The 15,630-nt window shown below is 44.0% G+C and overlaps 1 protein-coding gene across 1 annotated transcript in view; it reads left to right on the top strand.

Moving 5' to 3' along the window:
* The window catches only part of LOC117878233 (E3 ISG15--protein ligase HERC5-like), a 48,463-nt gene extending 33,943 nt beyond the window's left edge, over positions 1-14,520 (top strand). Inside the window, exons 18-24 of the mRNA XM_034772330.1 lie at positions 1,429-1,572; positions 2,396-2,562; positions 4,589-4,655; positions 4,874-4,956; positions 5,832-6,015; positions 10,776-10,875; positions 12,552-14,520. Of these exons, the coding sequence (XP_034628221.1) occupies positions 1,429-1,572; positions 2,396-2,562; positions 4,589-4,655; positions 4,874-4,956; positions 5,832-6,015; positions 10,776-10,875; positions 12,552-12,766 (960 nt within the window). The 3' untranslated portion in view covers positions 12,767-14,520. The remainder of the gene's footprint in view (positions 1-1,428; positions 1,573-2,395; positions 2,563-4,588; positions 4,656-4,873; positions 4,957-5,831; positions 6,016-10,775; positions 10,876-12,551) is intronic.
* Positions 14,521-15,630: the final 1,110 nt, after the last annotated feature.

The following is a 15,630-nucleotide window of genomic DNA, read 5'->3' as shown; positions in this document are numbered from 1 at the left end:
AAAGTTTTCTGAGAACCGATCTACAAATGATGCAGAACAGTAAATACACATAATTTTATTTTAATGGCATTGTGTGTGCATGTGTGTGTTATATATAACAAATATCAGGGTTTTTTAATGCAGATATGGCTAATATTTAATTCATGGCATTAAAATTAGGTAGTACCAACTGATTTCCACTAGATGGTGCTATGCTGTTTATAAAATAAGGTGTCAAGTATCAGGGGGTAGCCGTGTTAGTCTGTATCTACAAAAACAACAAGGAGTCTGGTGGCACCTTAAAGACTAACAGATTTATTTGGGCATAAGCGTTCGTGAGTAAAAACCTCACTTCTTCGGTTGCATCCGAAGAAGTGAGGTTTTAGTCTTTAAGGTGCCACCAGACTCCTTGTTGTTTTTATAAAATAAGGTTTAAGCTCAAGCTTCTATGCTTTCCAATGTTCTAAAACTACCAGTAGTGTTTTCTGTAAGTGAATGTATTGTTCTTGAAAGGGGCAAATTTGCACTGTGGCTTTATGCACAGTGCCTGCTGTGTGAATAAGCAGGAGACAACTCTTTCCAAAGCTAAGTGAGTGTTGAACACTACCAAGTCAGAATGATAGCCTTTTCCACCCGCTTGGCCATGATGTAAATAACTGCACAGGTTGCAGACCAACAGTGATATAGATCCTACAGGTGAAATCCTGTCCCCATTGAAGTCAATGGGAATGTTGTCACTAATTTTTCTGGGGTCAGGATTTTACCCCTCATGCATACTAACATTCAGATGTGGCTTATCGTCATTAAAGTGGGTGTCAAGAGCTGTCTGTCTGGCATCTTTCAACAGCACTAAAAGCAAATATTGATAAAGGAAAGTAACCTGTGAAAACTGGTCAGGGGAAGAATTAGAGCCTTGGATTTAAGGTTAAGGATCTAATTTGTCAGATTATGGTACCAGTACCAGTACTGCCAACTTCAAGCATTCAAAAAAATTGTGAGTCACGCCCCCAAAATTATTGTGAGTCTCACAATAAATTTATGGTTTCAGAGTAGCAGCCGTGAAGCCCACAAAAGCTTATGCTCTAATAAATTTGTTAATAAATTTATGACAGTTGACAACACTGTGGTATCACTTATACCTTTTCCTTCTTCTATCTCCATCTCCTGTCCATTATAACAGATGATGATCATTCAAGGGTAAATACACTGAGCGTTTCATGCCGAACAGCCACCGCAGTTATGGGTATTCAATTTGTAATTGCCACTTCTGCAAACGAGGCCCCAATCCTGCAATTTCATATGCATTGACAGTCCCTTGCACCTGCATCCAGCTCACTGCAGATTTCAGGGCCCAAGTAACTGCCTAGTGCTGGGAGGAGTTGTGCAAATGATCATTTCAGTATGGACACAAGAGCAGTGATTTTGTTGGGGTCTTTTGGGGCTATTCAGGTGCAGTTCATTGGAGAACAAGGTATTGATGATGGAGGGTTGTCCCAGGAGTTCTTCACTATCATTACAAGGGAACTGTGTTGTCCAGAAGCACAGATATTCAGACATTTTGAGGACTCCATGCTGATTTGGTTCCCCTCCCAGGTGAGTTATTAAGATGATACTATTTTTTAACCTCGCTTAAAAAAAAAAAAAAAGTCTCTTAGCTGGTATTTCCCCATATGACTGTCACCCCTCCCCCCCCCTTCACGTTTTTATGAACTGGCTCACGCTTTGGGTCATGTCTTCTGTGAGAAACAGACTTAGAAATGCTGCAGGTCTCCCTGTGGGCAGTGCTTGGGTTCCACTGAGCAAGCTCAGCCTCCATTAGGGGAAATCCTGGAGTCCCACCAATAACCAGATTCTCAGTTAAAGGAGTTTCCAGTTCATATTTTGGGCCTCAGAAATGCTTGCTCCTTTAAATAACAGGCATAGGGTTCTGTATGTATGCAGTTACTTCTTTATTTACGCTTAGGGCATGTTCTCTGCAATCAGGAGGTGTGATTGTAGGACATGTAGACAAACATGAGCTACTTTTGAAGCTAGCGCAAGTAATAATCACGGTGAAGCCACAGTGGCACGGACTAGCCCTGTCTGCCCAGGACCCTGGGCATATACTTGAGTGGGTGTCATCTGTGCTGCCGCAGCTTCACTGCTATTGATACTCAAGCTAGCTTTGGTCTAGCGAGATCAAAGTTAGCTCAGGTGTATGTACATTTGCTGCAATCACACCTCCCAACTGCAGGTTAGACATAGCTGTAAGAGAGTGTAAGTGACTCGCCCAGGAACTCAGCAGCAGAATGATGAATACAATTCACGGATCCAGATGCCCAGTCCCCTGCCTCTAGCCACTAGACACACTCCCTCCTCACTATACTAAAAAGTCAGTAATAAGGTGTTTGTTTTGTTTTTTAAACACACAAACTAGGTACCAGGAAGCGAAGACACCTTTTCCCTGATTGGCACTCTGTTTGGAATGGCACTGTATAACATGAAGATCGCTCCCTTTCATTTCCCTCTAGCTCTGTACAAAAAGTTGCTGGATATTCCACCCACTCTAGAAGACTTAAAAGAGCTGTCTCCTACAGAAGGGAGGTATGATAAAACAATTTCCCAAGCTTTGTGCCATGAAATAAAAGTTTGGGGGGGGGAAAGAAGTCTCCTACTTTGTGGTGTGCATAGAAACCACTAAAAACAGAGCTAAATGCAGTTATTCAAGTACATGCCTTCGATGAACCTATAATACCGTACTGCTTTTGATATGATAATTCTAGGACATGGACATGCTCCAGCGATGAGACACTCAGGGTACATCTGCCCTGCAAGTGGATTGCTCCCTCTGTCGACAGATCATGTCCACTTTGGGGACACCATCATCGACAGGGTGAGCAATGCACCGTGGGTACGTATCCCACAGTGCAGTGTTGTGGGAAGGATGAGCTGATCGCTGGGCATTTTGGGATTCTCTCCGGGTTCTCCCACAGCCCCTCAGCTGCCGAGAACAGCATCATGAGCAGCTCTGTGAGCTCTCCTTGCTGAGGATCGGCAAAGCAGCCCAGCAGTCTGTCCCCCTCCCCCTACAGCAGCAGTCTGCCTGCCGCTATGTTCGTAATGCAGTGCAGGGCAGAACAGGAGCATTCCAATGATTTGCACTTTGCTTGTTCCCCAGACAGAGCAGCACACAGATACTTCCCGGAGCTTTGAAAGGGGAGGGCGCATGCCTGCAGGGCAGCAGAGATCAAAACACTGAGCAGAGCAATCAGAGCAGGCATTGTGGGATACTGGCAGAAGCCAGTTCTGTTGACGAAACAAGCGGCAGTGTCTACACTAGCTCTTTGTCGACAATAAAGGGAGGGGAAAAGACAAAAGGCTCTCGTAGGGGTGGAAGCTTTTTGTCGCCAAAGATTTTTGCGACAAAAGTCCCATTGTAGTGTGTACACTCTTACTGTTTTGTTGCCAAAAGGCAGTTTTTGGCGACAAAACTTGCCAGTGTAGACAAGCCCTAAGAATGTTGTTGCCTATAATTTAGACCTGACTGAAACAAAGATGCATCTCCTTTAATAGTCCCCTGATTGGTGGGTTATAAATTTCTGTTGTAATTCCATTTTAACCAACTTAAATGTTTAGTATAACAGAAGTATTTCTCTATGCTGTGATCATGTCAGATGTGAGAAACTCAGCTTTGGTTGCGTTAGGTTTTGAATAAGAGATTTCAGCTATGTACAGCAGGAAATGGTGGTGGTGATTCAGTAGATAGCGTTCTTCTCCTCGATTCAATTTTGAACCGATGCCCTATCATCACAGATGGGGATACTGTGGTGCTCGTTCTGGCTGAGAAGCAAGAGACCGGGATCACAAAGATGGCACAACATTTTATTTTGTTTGTTTTTTAATAGCATGTCTATTAACTCCAGTGTCTTGGACAAGTTCCAACTCAGTTACTTGCATTCTGCCTACCCAACCTCCTCCCCCTGCTGTTTCACTTCTTATTTCACTGACTTGCACAGCACTTATCACCATGGCAACTAGGTGCTTCACACAAAAATTAAAAAAAACAAGCAAAGCATGAATTACATCAGTGAACCAAATTACTAAAAAAATCTTCACTTCCTGTCTTAAATTGCTGTGTGGTGCTGCTCTGCACTACAAAATAGTTCTTCTCTACCATCCCCCTGGTCCATGATGGAATTCTCTTTATTCAGTAAACATAGCAGCCTCAGGCCTTGATTCTGCACCCACTTACACATGTGAATAACCGTCAGTGGGACTATTCACGTGTGTAAGGTTATTCGCATATGTAACTGTAGGATGGGGGTCCAAGGCCCCAGCCCTACAATGACCTGGGTGCAAGCTGACCCATACATCTGCAAGGAATTCCTTTAAAGTCGGGGGTGGGGGGGGAAGGGGAGCTCTGTTCAGGCCACATGAAGCTCATTGCTGGATCAGGCCTGAAGTTTATAGACCAGTTGTAGACCAATTTGTGGCTCATTCAGAATGAACGGTGCTAGATAAGGTGCAAGACATAAAATACGTGTATATGTACGGAATTAGAAAATATTTTGCTAACTTGCACTAACAAAATTATTTAGAGTCTATTTCCATATTGCTTCTTGTCTGACAGGAATCTTCAAGAAGTCCTGAATGAAGACTGTGATGACATCCTTGAGAACATGATGATAGATTTCACAGTAAGCCATTATCATCCTACTTACGGGGCCCAGCTCTGCAAACACTTATACACAGAGTAACTTGATTCATGAGTGGTCCCATTGAAATCAACACAACTGATCATATAAGTTAAGTCCTCACCTTCATAAGTGTTTGCAGTATCAGGCTCTGTGTAAAGAATAAGAATGGTATGTGTAAGCCAGCATTCAGTTTTTTACTTTGCCTTTGACTGTTGTAGATAATGAAGGAACAAGGAGGATCTATAGTTTCCATTGAACTTAAAGAAAATGGTGCAGACATTCCAATCACAAAGCATAACAGGTAGTTCTCTCTCTCTCTCTCTCTCTCTCTCTCTCATACACACACTTTTCTTTAAGCATCTCGTGTTTTAGTTTGTCTTGGAAGAGGTATAGATTTATATATGTATTGGTTTTAAACTGTAAGATTTTTCTCATGAGCAAAGTGTTTGTTACATAGGACAGAAAGATAGTTGGAAGTAAAAGTCCATTAACCTTACAGTGTATCACGGATAACCTCAACACAGGGGTAACTGGGAGATGATAGTCTTTGGTCTGTGTTATGCAGAAGATCAGAAATGGTCCCGACTGGCCTTAAAATCTCTGAATCTGAAAGCCCTATATATAATATTTAAAATGGGTAGGTGGTAGAGAACTACCATTCCAGTGAATTATTCCTATCACAAATAAAAAGAAGACTCAAACTGAGTTAAACCTGTGTAAATCCAGAATAATTCTGTTGACTTCAATGGGAGTTACTCTGGATTTATACCACTGTAAAACAGCAGAATATGGACCAGGGATCTGTGTTCATAAATGTGCATACAGCACAAAATAAAGAATACCTACCATGTCTTACTCTGGGACCCTTGGCTACTACTATAATATAAATAATTAATAAGAATGACCTTAAAATGTATAAAAATAGCACAGAAAATGCATTCATGGGAGTGACTGAATTGACAGTCATTTGTAGTGGCCATTCCTGTTTGTTTATGTACACAAGTAAACTTACTGAACTCAGTGGGATGGCTACACATGTGCACAAAGTGTCTTGCATGTGTTGGATTAAGGCCACATTCAGGAATGAACTATTGCAGGTTTCCCCTTTAAAGTTGCCTCTGACTCTGTTTCACTAAAAGCAAGAAATCAGTAGCATTCGGTTGATTATTTTTGCAGGAAAGAATACGTCAATGCATACATGAATTATGTGTTCAATGAATCGGTAAAGAAGCCATTTGAGGATTTCAGGAATGGGTTTTTAAGAGGCTGTCCAGCTAAGAAGTGGAAGCTCTTCCTTCCTATCGAGTTCCTGACTGTTTTCCGTGGACATACAAAATATGACTGGAAGCTGCTGGAAGAGGTAACGCAGTCCAGCAGAGCATGCACCTGCTTTACTTGCTGAATATAGGTTCCCTGTCTTCGTTCTTTTGTTGAGTACAAACCTCATGAATGAGAGAATAGACGGTTCAGGGGCCTGGTAAGAGATGAGGGGCTTTTCGCTTAGGTTCACACCAGTGCCCCAATGTATTGTTCCTAGTGGCTACTAGTCATTTTGGGGCTAAAAAGGTTGATGATATTCCTTTAAATTCTTTTGGGTTGTGCTATTGTCTCATTTTTAGTGCTTGGTAGCCAAAGAAACATGATCTGGAGGTCCATGCTGCAGCATACAGAACCGAGCATGCTTTGGGCACTCCAAGTAAGACAGTAGAAGAGTGGTGCCTCTGCTGACTATGTGTATGTACAGCATCTAGCGCAGTGGGGCCCCAGTCATGGCAGGGGTCTCTAGGCATTGCTGTCATACACATACTAATAACAATTTTCAGAGCTGAACCCCTACACTCTTGTTGGATATTCACCCCATATGAAAGAGGCCCCTTCGGTTTTCCTGGTACCACTTCTTAGGGTTTTTTTTTTTTTTTTTTGAAGAGAAGAATTAGAGATAGGCCTAAAGTAATACCTCATATCTGACCTGAGTCCTTCCCTCCCACCACCTTCAAGCTGCGAAGTGGGCATGTTAGAAATCCATACCCAGATCTGGATCTGAAATGTACTACACTCCCCTCTCTATAGCTGGTTGAGGCAGACCCTCAATTAGAATGCCCTGAACTTCTGTGTTAGTGCAGGGGTGTTAAAAATCTGAATTTGGCAACTAGGGCCTGTATGTGGATGGGTGGAAGTGCTGTGCAAAGGTGGAAGGCAGCTTGGGTGAAAGTGATCATGAAAGGATAGAGTTCATCATTCTAAGTAGTGGTGGGAGGGAAACAGCAGAATATTAGACAGTGGACTTCAAGAAGGCAGACGTTAGCAAACTCAGAGAATTGGTAGATAAGATCCCATGGGAAGCATGGCTAAGGGAAAACAGAGTTTAGGAGAGCTGGCAATTTTTTTAGAGAGACATTATTAAGGACACAAGAGCAAACTATCCCAATGTATAAGAAAGATAGGAAGTATGATCAGAGACCACCATCCTGGTTTAACCAGGAGATCTTCAATGACCTGAAACTCAAATGAGTCATACAAAAAGTAGAAACTAGGTCAAATTACAAAAGGATGAATATAAAAAAAACCCATCAACACAAAATATAAGGACAAAATTAGAAAGACCAACGCAAAAAATGAGATTAAACTAGCTTGGGACAGAGAGAGAATAACAAGAAAGCATTTTACAAGTATATGAGAAGCAAGAGGAAGACCGAGAACAGGTCCATTATTCAACAAGAAGGGAAAGACCGAAGTGTTAAATGCTTTTTTTGTTTGTCTCAATTTTCACCAAAAAAGTTAGCCGTGATTGGATGACTAGCATAGTGAACATCAGTGTAAATGGGATAGGATCTAGGGCTAAAATAGAAAAAGAACAAATTAAGAATTACTTAGACAAGTTAGATGGCTTCAGGTTGGCAGGGCCTGATGAAATACATCCTATGTTACTTAAGAAACTGGCTGAAGAGATCCGAGACATTAGCAACTATCTTGGAGAGCTTGTGGAGGATGAGAGAGATCCCAGAGGATTGGAAAAAGGCAAATCTAGTACCCATCTATACAAAGGGGAATATGGACAACCCAGGGAATTATAAACTAGTCATCTTAACTTTGATACCAGGAAAGATAATGGAGCAAATAATCAATTTGTAAGCACCTAGAACAAAATAAAGGTGATAAGTAACAGTCAACATGGATTTATCAAATATGAATGATGTCAAACCAACCTAATATCCTTCTTTGAAAAGGTAACAAGCCTTGTGGCTAGGGGGGAAGGAGCAGATCTCAACTTTAATAAGTCCTTTGATATTCTCTCACATGACCTTATAAACAAACTAGAGAAATATAGCCTAGACAAACCTATTATAAGGTGGGTGCATAACTAGTTGGAAAAGAGTACTTGGAGAATAGTTATCAATGGTTCACAATTAAGCTGCAAAGGTATATTGAGTGGGGTCCAGCAGGATCTCTCCTGGCTCTGATTCTAATCCAGGGCCGGCTCTGGCTTTTTTGCCGCCCCAGGCAAAAAAGCCTCCCACCGTCCACCGCCCCCAGCGGGGAGCGTGGCAGGGGAGGGCGCCGAGCCCGGCCGCGGGCCCACTCTCCCTGACTGGCCGAAGCACCAGGGGGAGGGCGGCGAGCGAGGCTGCGGACCTGCTCTCCCCGACAGGCCGGAGTGCCGGGAGAAGGGCGGAGAGTCCGGCCGTGGCTCCACTCTCCCCGACCGGCCAGAGCACCGGAAGGAGGGCGGAGACCCCGCCGTGGCTACGCTCTCCCCGACTGGCCAGAGCGCCGGGGGGAGGGCGGAGAGCCCGGCTGGGGCTCTGCTCTCCCCGGTGGCCAGAGCGCTGGGGGGAGGGCGGCGAGCCCGGCCGTGGCTCTGCTCTCGGGCCGGAGCGCCGTGCCACCCCCCTCCAGGTGCCGCCCCAAGCACATGCTTGGTGGGCTGGTGCCTGGAGCCGGCCCTGTTCTAATCAATATCTTCATAAATGATTTGGATAATGGCATAGAGCAGCGGTTCTCAACAGAAGGGCTGCGGACCCCGTGGTTAAAACCCAGAGCCTGAGCGCCAGCACCTGCCGCTGGGTTAAAGCCCCGATCCCTGGCACCTCCCGCGGGGCTGAAGCCAGGAGCAGCAGGGCTGAATGCTGGAGCCCCAAGCCCTGGTACTCCCCACGGGGCAGAAGCCCTGAGCCCATGGGCAAAGTTGGGGGGACACAGGAGGGACACAGGTTGGAGGCGGCAGCTGCTGCTCTGGCTGGTGCCATTGAGCAGATAGCCAAGGTGTTCCCTTGTCTCCTGCTGCTGCAGAGGGTTGAAACGTCTCCTCAGCTCCCAGCCCCCTTTGCTCACGCAGCCGGTAAGAGCCGTCTGGGCGGGGGGACCCGGCTCCGTGGCTGGCAGAGCCCTCGGGGAGCAGCTACCGCAGAGGGAGCCCACCTGGCACACAGCACCTAGCTACACTCCTCCCTGTACCCTGAGCTACCCCCCTCCCTGCACACAGCCCCTAGCTACACCTCCCTGCACCCTGAACTATCCCCCTACCCACACACAACCCCGAGCTACCCCCTGTCCACACACAGCCCTGAGCTACCCCCTGTCCTCACACAGCCCCTAGCTATCCCATTTGCACACAGCCCCTAGCTATACCTCCCTGCACCCGAGCTACCCCCCTACTCACACACAGCCCCGAGCTACCCCCTGTCCTCACACAGCCCCGAGCTACCCACTGTCCTCACACAGCCCCAAGCTACCCTGTCCGCACACAGCCCCGAGCTACACCTCCCTGCACCCTGAGCTACCCCCCTACCCACACACAGCCCCAAGCTACCCCCTGTCCACACACAGCCCCTAGCTAGCCCTCTCCCTGCACCCTGAGCTACCCCACAGCCCCTAGCTACCTCTCTGCACCCTGAGCTACCCCCTGCCTGCACACAGCCCCTAGCTACCCCCTGCCTGCACCCTGAGCTACCCCGTCCACACACAGCCCAAAGCCACCCCCTGCCTGTATCCTGAGCTACCCTCTGCCCGCACACAACCCCTAGCTACCCCTCTCCCTGCACCCTGTGCTACCCCCTGCCCACACATAGCCCCCAGCTACTTCCTCCCTGCACTCTGAGCTATTTTCAAACTTTGACCTGAGCCCCCCACTTTTGAGTTATAATTTTTGGTTGCACCACCTCCACACACAGAACCCAGACAGGCAGGTGGCACTGCTGAGGTGAGTCAGGGGGTAGAGGTGGCGCTCCCTCCCTGGACCCCACCATGCAGAGCTGTCTCGACCCCCACTGGCCTCCGCCCACCCAAAATAGAAGTCAAACTACACCTATGCCTGAGCCCCACAACCCCAAGTCCTCCCCTCCCCCCCGGCCCTGGAGTTTTTGTAGCATGTTGTGGGGGCATAGAGAGAACACTTATAAGGTTTGTGCATGATGCCAACCAGGGAGGAGTTGCAAGCACTTTGGAAGACAGGATTAGAATGCAACATGATCTTTTGGAGAAATGGTTTGAAATAAATAGGATGAAACTCAATGAGTCAACAGTGTACCACTGTTGCAAAAAAGTGATCATCATTCTGGGATGTATTAGTAGGAGCATTGTAAGCATGCCATGAGAAGTAGTTCTTCCACCCTACTCAGCACTGAGAAGGCCTCAATTGGAATACTTTGTCCAGTTCTGGGCAGTGGGCACCATACTTCAGGAAAGATGTGGACAAATTGGAGAAAGTCCAGAGGAGAGCAACAAAATGACCTCTGAGGAAAGACTGAAAAAATTGGGTTTGTTTAGTCTGGAGATGAGAAGACTGATGGGGGACATAAGTCTTCAAGTATGTAAAAGGTTGTTACAAAGAGGAGGGTAATAAATTGTTTTTCTTAACCATCGAGGACAGGACAAGAAGTAATGGGCTTAAACTGCAGCAGGGGAAAATTAAGTTAGACATTAGGAAAAACTTCCTATCAGGATAGTTAAGCATTGTAACAAATTACCTAGGCAGGTTGTATAATATCCATTATTGAAGGATGTTAACAACAGGTTAGACAAATAGCTGTCAGGGATGGTCTAGATAATACTTAGCAAGGTGTCTTCCAGTCTTACATTTGTAGATTAACTTGGCAGGTCTATTTTTATTCTCTTTGACAGAATACAAAGTACGAAGATTATGAAAAGTCTGATCAAACCATCAAGAATTTTTGGGCTGTGTTTCATGAACTCCCAGAAGAAAAGAAGAAGAATTTTCTTGGTAATAAAACAGGCACTTTAAATAATGCACTAAATATTATTCCATCTAAGGCTAATATAGAGCCAGTGGAGGTGATGGGTCATGAATCAGCATGCAGTTGAGGCAGGAGGTATTTGATTAGCTTCACAGCAATTACCTCATGAGAGTATTTGACTGAGTATAAATGGAAGAATATCTACTTAATTCTTCATCAGTGTAACCCCATTGACTTCAATAGGATATAAATGAAAGAATGTGACACTGGATACTAGTAGAATAATGAGCTACAGCCACAGCACCACAGCAAAAAATCAGGTAGTTCTGCTGGAAATATTTTAGAAGTATGTGTTAGTGGTTAGAGCAGAGGATTAGGAGTCAAGACTTCTGCCTTTTTCCCCCAGCTCCCTCTTTGATTGGATTAACTGACTTCATAGTAGAGCTGGGTGCAGATTTCTGTTAAAATATTTTTTCCCAACAGAAAATGCCATTTCTACAGGCAAAACTTAAATTTTGTGACACTCTTTGATTTTCCAGGAAAATCTAAACAAAATGTTTTGGGTCAGGTAGACCCCAATTGAACATTTTGATGTTTTTAAATGAATCAAAAGGTTTAGTTTCAGGTCAGTTCAGCATTAATCTCTGCTCACCTGAGCAGCCCTAGAGCATTATGGAATATGTCGTTCAGTTGCCCCATACCCCCGTTTTCTTTTTTGGGCAAGTGCTCCCTGGCTGGACTCCCATGATGCACCATAATGGTTCAACCAGCGGGGAGACTGTGATGCATCATGGGAGATGCAGTCCAGACAGGGAGCCCGGTCCATAGAGGAGAATGGGGGCATTACACACTTGCACTACAACTCCCATGAGGTGCTGTGACAGCTTGGGAAGGCCCCAAATTATGTTGAACCAAGTCAAAATGGAACCTTTTAATTTGGTTCACCAAACCAAAATGAAATGTTTCAAATTTGAGAGTGCTGAAACATTGAATTTTGATTGAAAATGTTGAACAAAATGTGTAGACATTTCCTAATTGAAATGTTTATGAACTTTCCAGTCCATGAAAAAAATTGAAATTTGGACTTTTTTTCCTGATTTGGGATGACAACAAATGTCAAAATATCAGAAATTCCCCACAGGACAGAAATTCTGCTAGATTTACTAATTAATCTCTCTCTCCAAGGTATTTGAAGACATCTATCACCATAGTACCTTACTGCAGGATAACCATAGATAGAAATTCCCATGTGTCTTTTTGTATTTAATTTTATAAATTTTGAGGTGAAATTGTGGCACAGCTCAGAAGGAGGGGACATAAAAGAGATGGCTTGGTCGGGGCCTAAGAGGAGTCCTTGATTATGGGAATGGTCCTTACTGACACAAGTAGGCCCTGCTTTATCCAGAATGTTGCTGGATCAGGTTCGTAGTTTTTAAGCACAGAAAGCCTAGCCTAGCCTTTCTAACTTAAAAAATCTTTTTGATTAAAAAAGAAAAGAAGGGATCATGCTCATTATAAGTCGGCAAGTAAAAGGATTCAAAATAGGCAAGTACACTAAGTGTAAAACAAAAAACACAAAACAAATAGCTTATCCAATTACTTGTATTTACTTTCTGATTCTCTGCCCCCTCCCACTCCCCAATAATATTATCTTTGTGTGTTTTCTGTCTCTATCTTGTTGACTTTTTTTTCCTCCCCTCAGCTTTTCTGACAGGAACGGATCGAATCCCTGCCGAAGGGATGAGACATTTTCAATTCACTATTGCAGACTTTCAAAAAGAAAACCCAGACCTTTTCCATCCTATTGCCAATACCTGCTATCACATCTTGAAGCTCCCAAGATACAGCAATCAAGAGATCCTTCGGGAAAAGTTCCTGAATGCCTTAGAGTTTTATGAAAAATTTAGCCTATCATAAATTGTGGCCAAGAGCAATTTAAAAAACATTTTTCATGTCTTACTTGCAATAGTCTTCTATTGTTAGCTCTTGTGGGAGGAGAAGCCACCAAATCCTGTCTTTTATTTGTACTGCACCTTAAAAACATTCAGATTCATTCATCCATTGGGATTGCACTTTAACAAAGGAGGTGATTCTCAGGCCTGCAGTCAAAGTACCTAACATTGTAGAACAGATTTGTAAAAAGACACTGAACTAACTAACCAAATGCAACATTGACTAAACAAAAATGTATTATTGTTATTGGTTAAATGACTTTTCCCTGCATAATCTCTTACAATGGATATAAACTCTGTGTGTGTGTGTGTGAATATATATATATATATATAGAGAGAGAGAGAGAGAGAGTGTGTGTGATTGATTTTGTGATATGACAGGTGTATATATACTACATAGGAATTTCAAAGGTACCTAATGGATTTAAATGCCCAATTCTCCTAGAATTTCATTTGGATTTGGGTGAATGAGTCTCTTAGGTTCCACTGCAAATCCCAGCCTTAATATGTATCTAAAGAAAACGTTGTAATTAATTATATAATGGTATATACAATAGGTTGACAATGTATATAATAGGTACCTTTAACTTGAGTGCTACCTAATGAACTGCAGTGTTAGGCAAAATCACCCTCCCGGTTTTAACTCTCATGCTTCCTACGTTCCCAGCATTTAAAAGAATCTTGCTGTTTCACAGATGTTTCTGGCTGGGGTTTTCAAAGGAGCATAAGGGAGCTAGACACACAACTCCCAATTAATTCTAATGGGAAATGGGCAACTGACTCCTGTGGCCACTTGGAAAGTCTCCAGCATACGGAGCGGTCTCCACATTCAGCGAACAAGAGGTTCATTGGATGCTGGGAGGAGGGGTTGGTAAAGACAGTGATGACTCTGTCACTCTACAGTGCTCTTATTTGACATGGGCCTGATTACTCGGCAATATAAGTCACTATCTTTGCCAGTTGCAGAAGCCTGAATTGTGTTCACATGGTGACCTCAAGAAGCAGAGATTCTCCATACTTTGTATCTTTATAGAACCAACACACTGTCAACGCATTCTTAATACACCTCTACCCCGATACAATACGACCCGATATAACACGAATTTGGATATAACGTGGTAAAGCAGTGCTCTGGGGTGGCGGGGCTGCGCACCCCGGCGGATCAAAGCAAGTTCCATATAACGTGGTTTCACCTATAACACGTTAAGATTTTTTGGCTCCCGAGGACGGCGTTATATCGAGGTAGAGGTGTAGTAGTCATGCCAAGGGGAAAGGAGGATGAAATTTCCACTGATCAGAAATATTACTGATGAGTTCTCTAGCCTTACCCACTACCTAAGGGGGCCTGAACCTGCAAATTCGTACTTGACTGAGCAGTCCATACTCTCACAAGCACTGCCTTTGACTCCCCCAAGTAAGAGTTTTCAGGATCAGGACCTAACATGGAAAATATTTTATATTCTGTCAGTCATTTCCAGGCTTCGCTAAAAGCTATATTTTTAAAGCATTAATGCAAGGGCCTTGCATTCCCAACAAGCTGTAAACTTCTTATTTTAATGTAAGTAGTTTTTTAAAGAAGATGTGTGGTGTCCTAAGCAAATAAAGATTTCATGTTCAAAAGCACGATTTTTTAAAAATAAATGTCACTGCTACCATAAGTAAACTCTTAGGGTGTTTTACTGGCCCTTTTGCCAAATGTTGTGTTGAAATAAATGATGATAGGCTTTCATATTTACAGCTGACAGTGTTTTTCTTTGTTGTACAACTGCCGGTGTACTGTTGTGTTTCCTTGCTTTTCTCTCTTCGTAAAGTGCATTTTGAGCAGCGGTCACAATAAGAAGTGACGGCTGAGCTAAGAGTGTTTAAGTCCATTATGTGCAACATAATTATGTTTCTGATCCAATTTCCTATTACGTTAGTAAGCCAGGTCAAGTCCGTTGCTGTGTGGTGAGATATTTGCTTTATACTGATATGTAAATCTAGGACAAACATTAGATACAGTATTCTTCACTTCCTGTCCTAAACTGTTCTGTGTTGCTGCTGTATGCTGCACAAACCCAATGTTTTGCTCCAGAGGCAGCTGCATTTCAGTGATAAGTCAGGTGATTCCTGTATAGGTCTGGCCCCACACTCCCTTTGCTTCTGTCAATGCAGAGTAAACTAAACTCTTGGATCTGAGTAGGGTCACAGGGGGAGCACCAGCTCTACACATGCCTCCAGATTCCCACAGAAACTTCTCTGTGGGACAGGTAGGCCTGGCTATTCTCTTTGGCATCCTGCTCCTTCCTCCTAAAACTGTAGGCCAAAGCAAAGCAAGTGCTATATGTTGTGATGCCTCCTCCCACACATACCCCCTATAGGAGTTTCAGAGAGGAGCAGCGGCTGAAGTCCCTGGCTCTGTCACTCCTAGAGGAGATAGATTGCCATGGTGTTGTAGGAGGCAAAGTGGAAGCCTGTGATGAAACTGGCAGGACCCTGTGCCACTTTTATACACTGCACTTTCTTTCATCGTAGTGAGGAGATTTAATTGGGATGAACGTCCTGCAATATAGTATTCCCAAATCCTAACCAAGCTGGGACTCCCACTCAGCTTTCCTCAAAGCACCACCCCAGGCCAGCCTGCCGCTGATCTGCTTGTTTCTTTCCTTTTATATTTTCTGATTCTACACTAGGGCTTGGAAATTCTGAGTGATTGTAAGTTCTGTGCAAATATACGAAAGAGGTTTTCTGTTTGGATTTCACAGTAACCCCTTGCAGATTAAATGATTATAGGTTTATTTGCAGCATGCAGGAATTTCCTCCAACTTGTATGATGCAACCGAGCATGAG

This window comes from Trachemys scripta, chromosome 5 (assembly GCF_013100865.1).
Source record: "Trachemys scripta elegans isolate TJP31775 chromosome 5, CAS_Tse_1.0, whole genome shotgun sequence".
NCBI lineage: Eukaryota > Metazoa > Chordata > Testudines > Emydidae > Trachemys > Trachemys scripta.
Note: the sequence above shows the minus strand (reverse complement) of the source record. Positions and strands in the feature narration are given on the sequence as shown.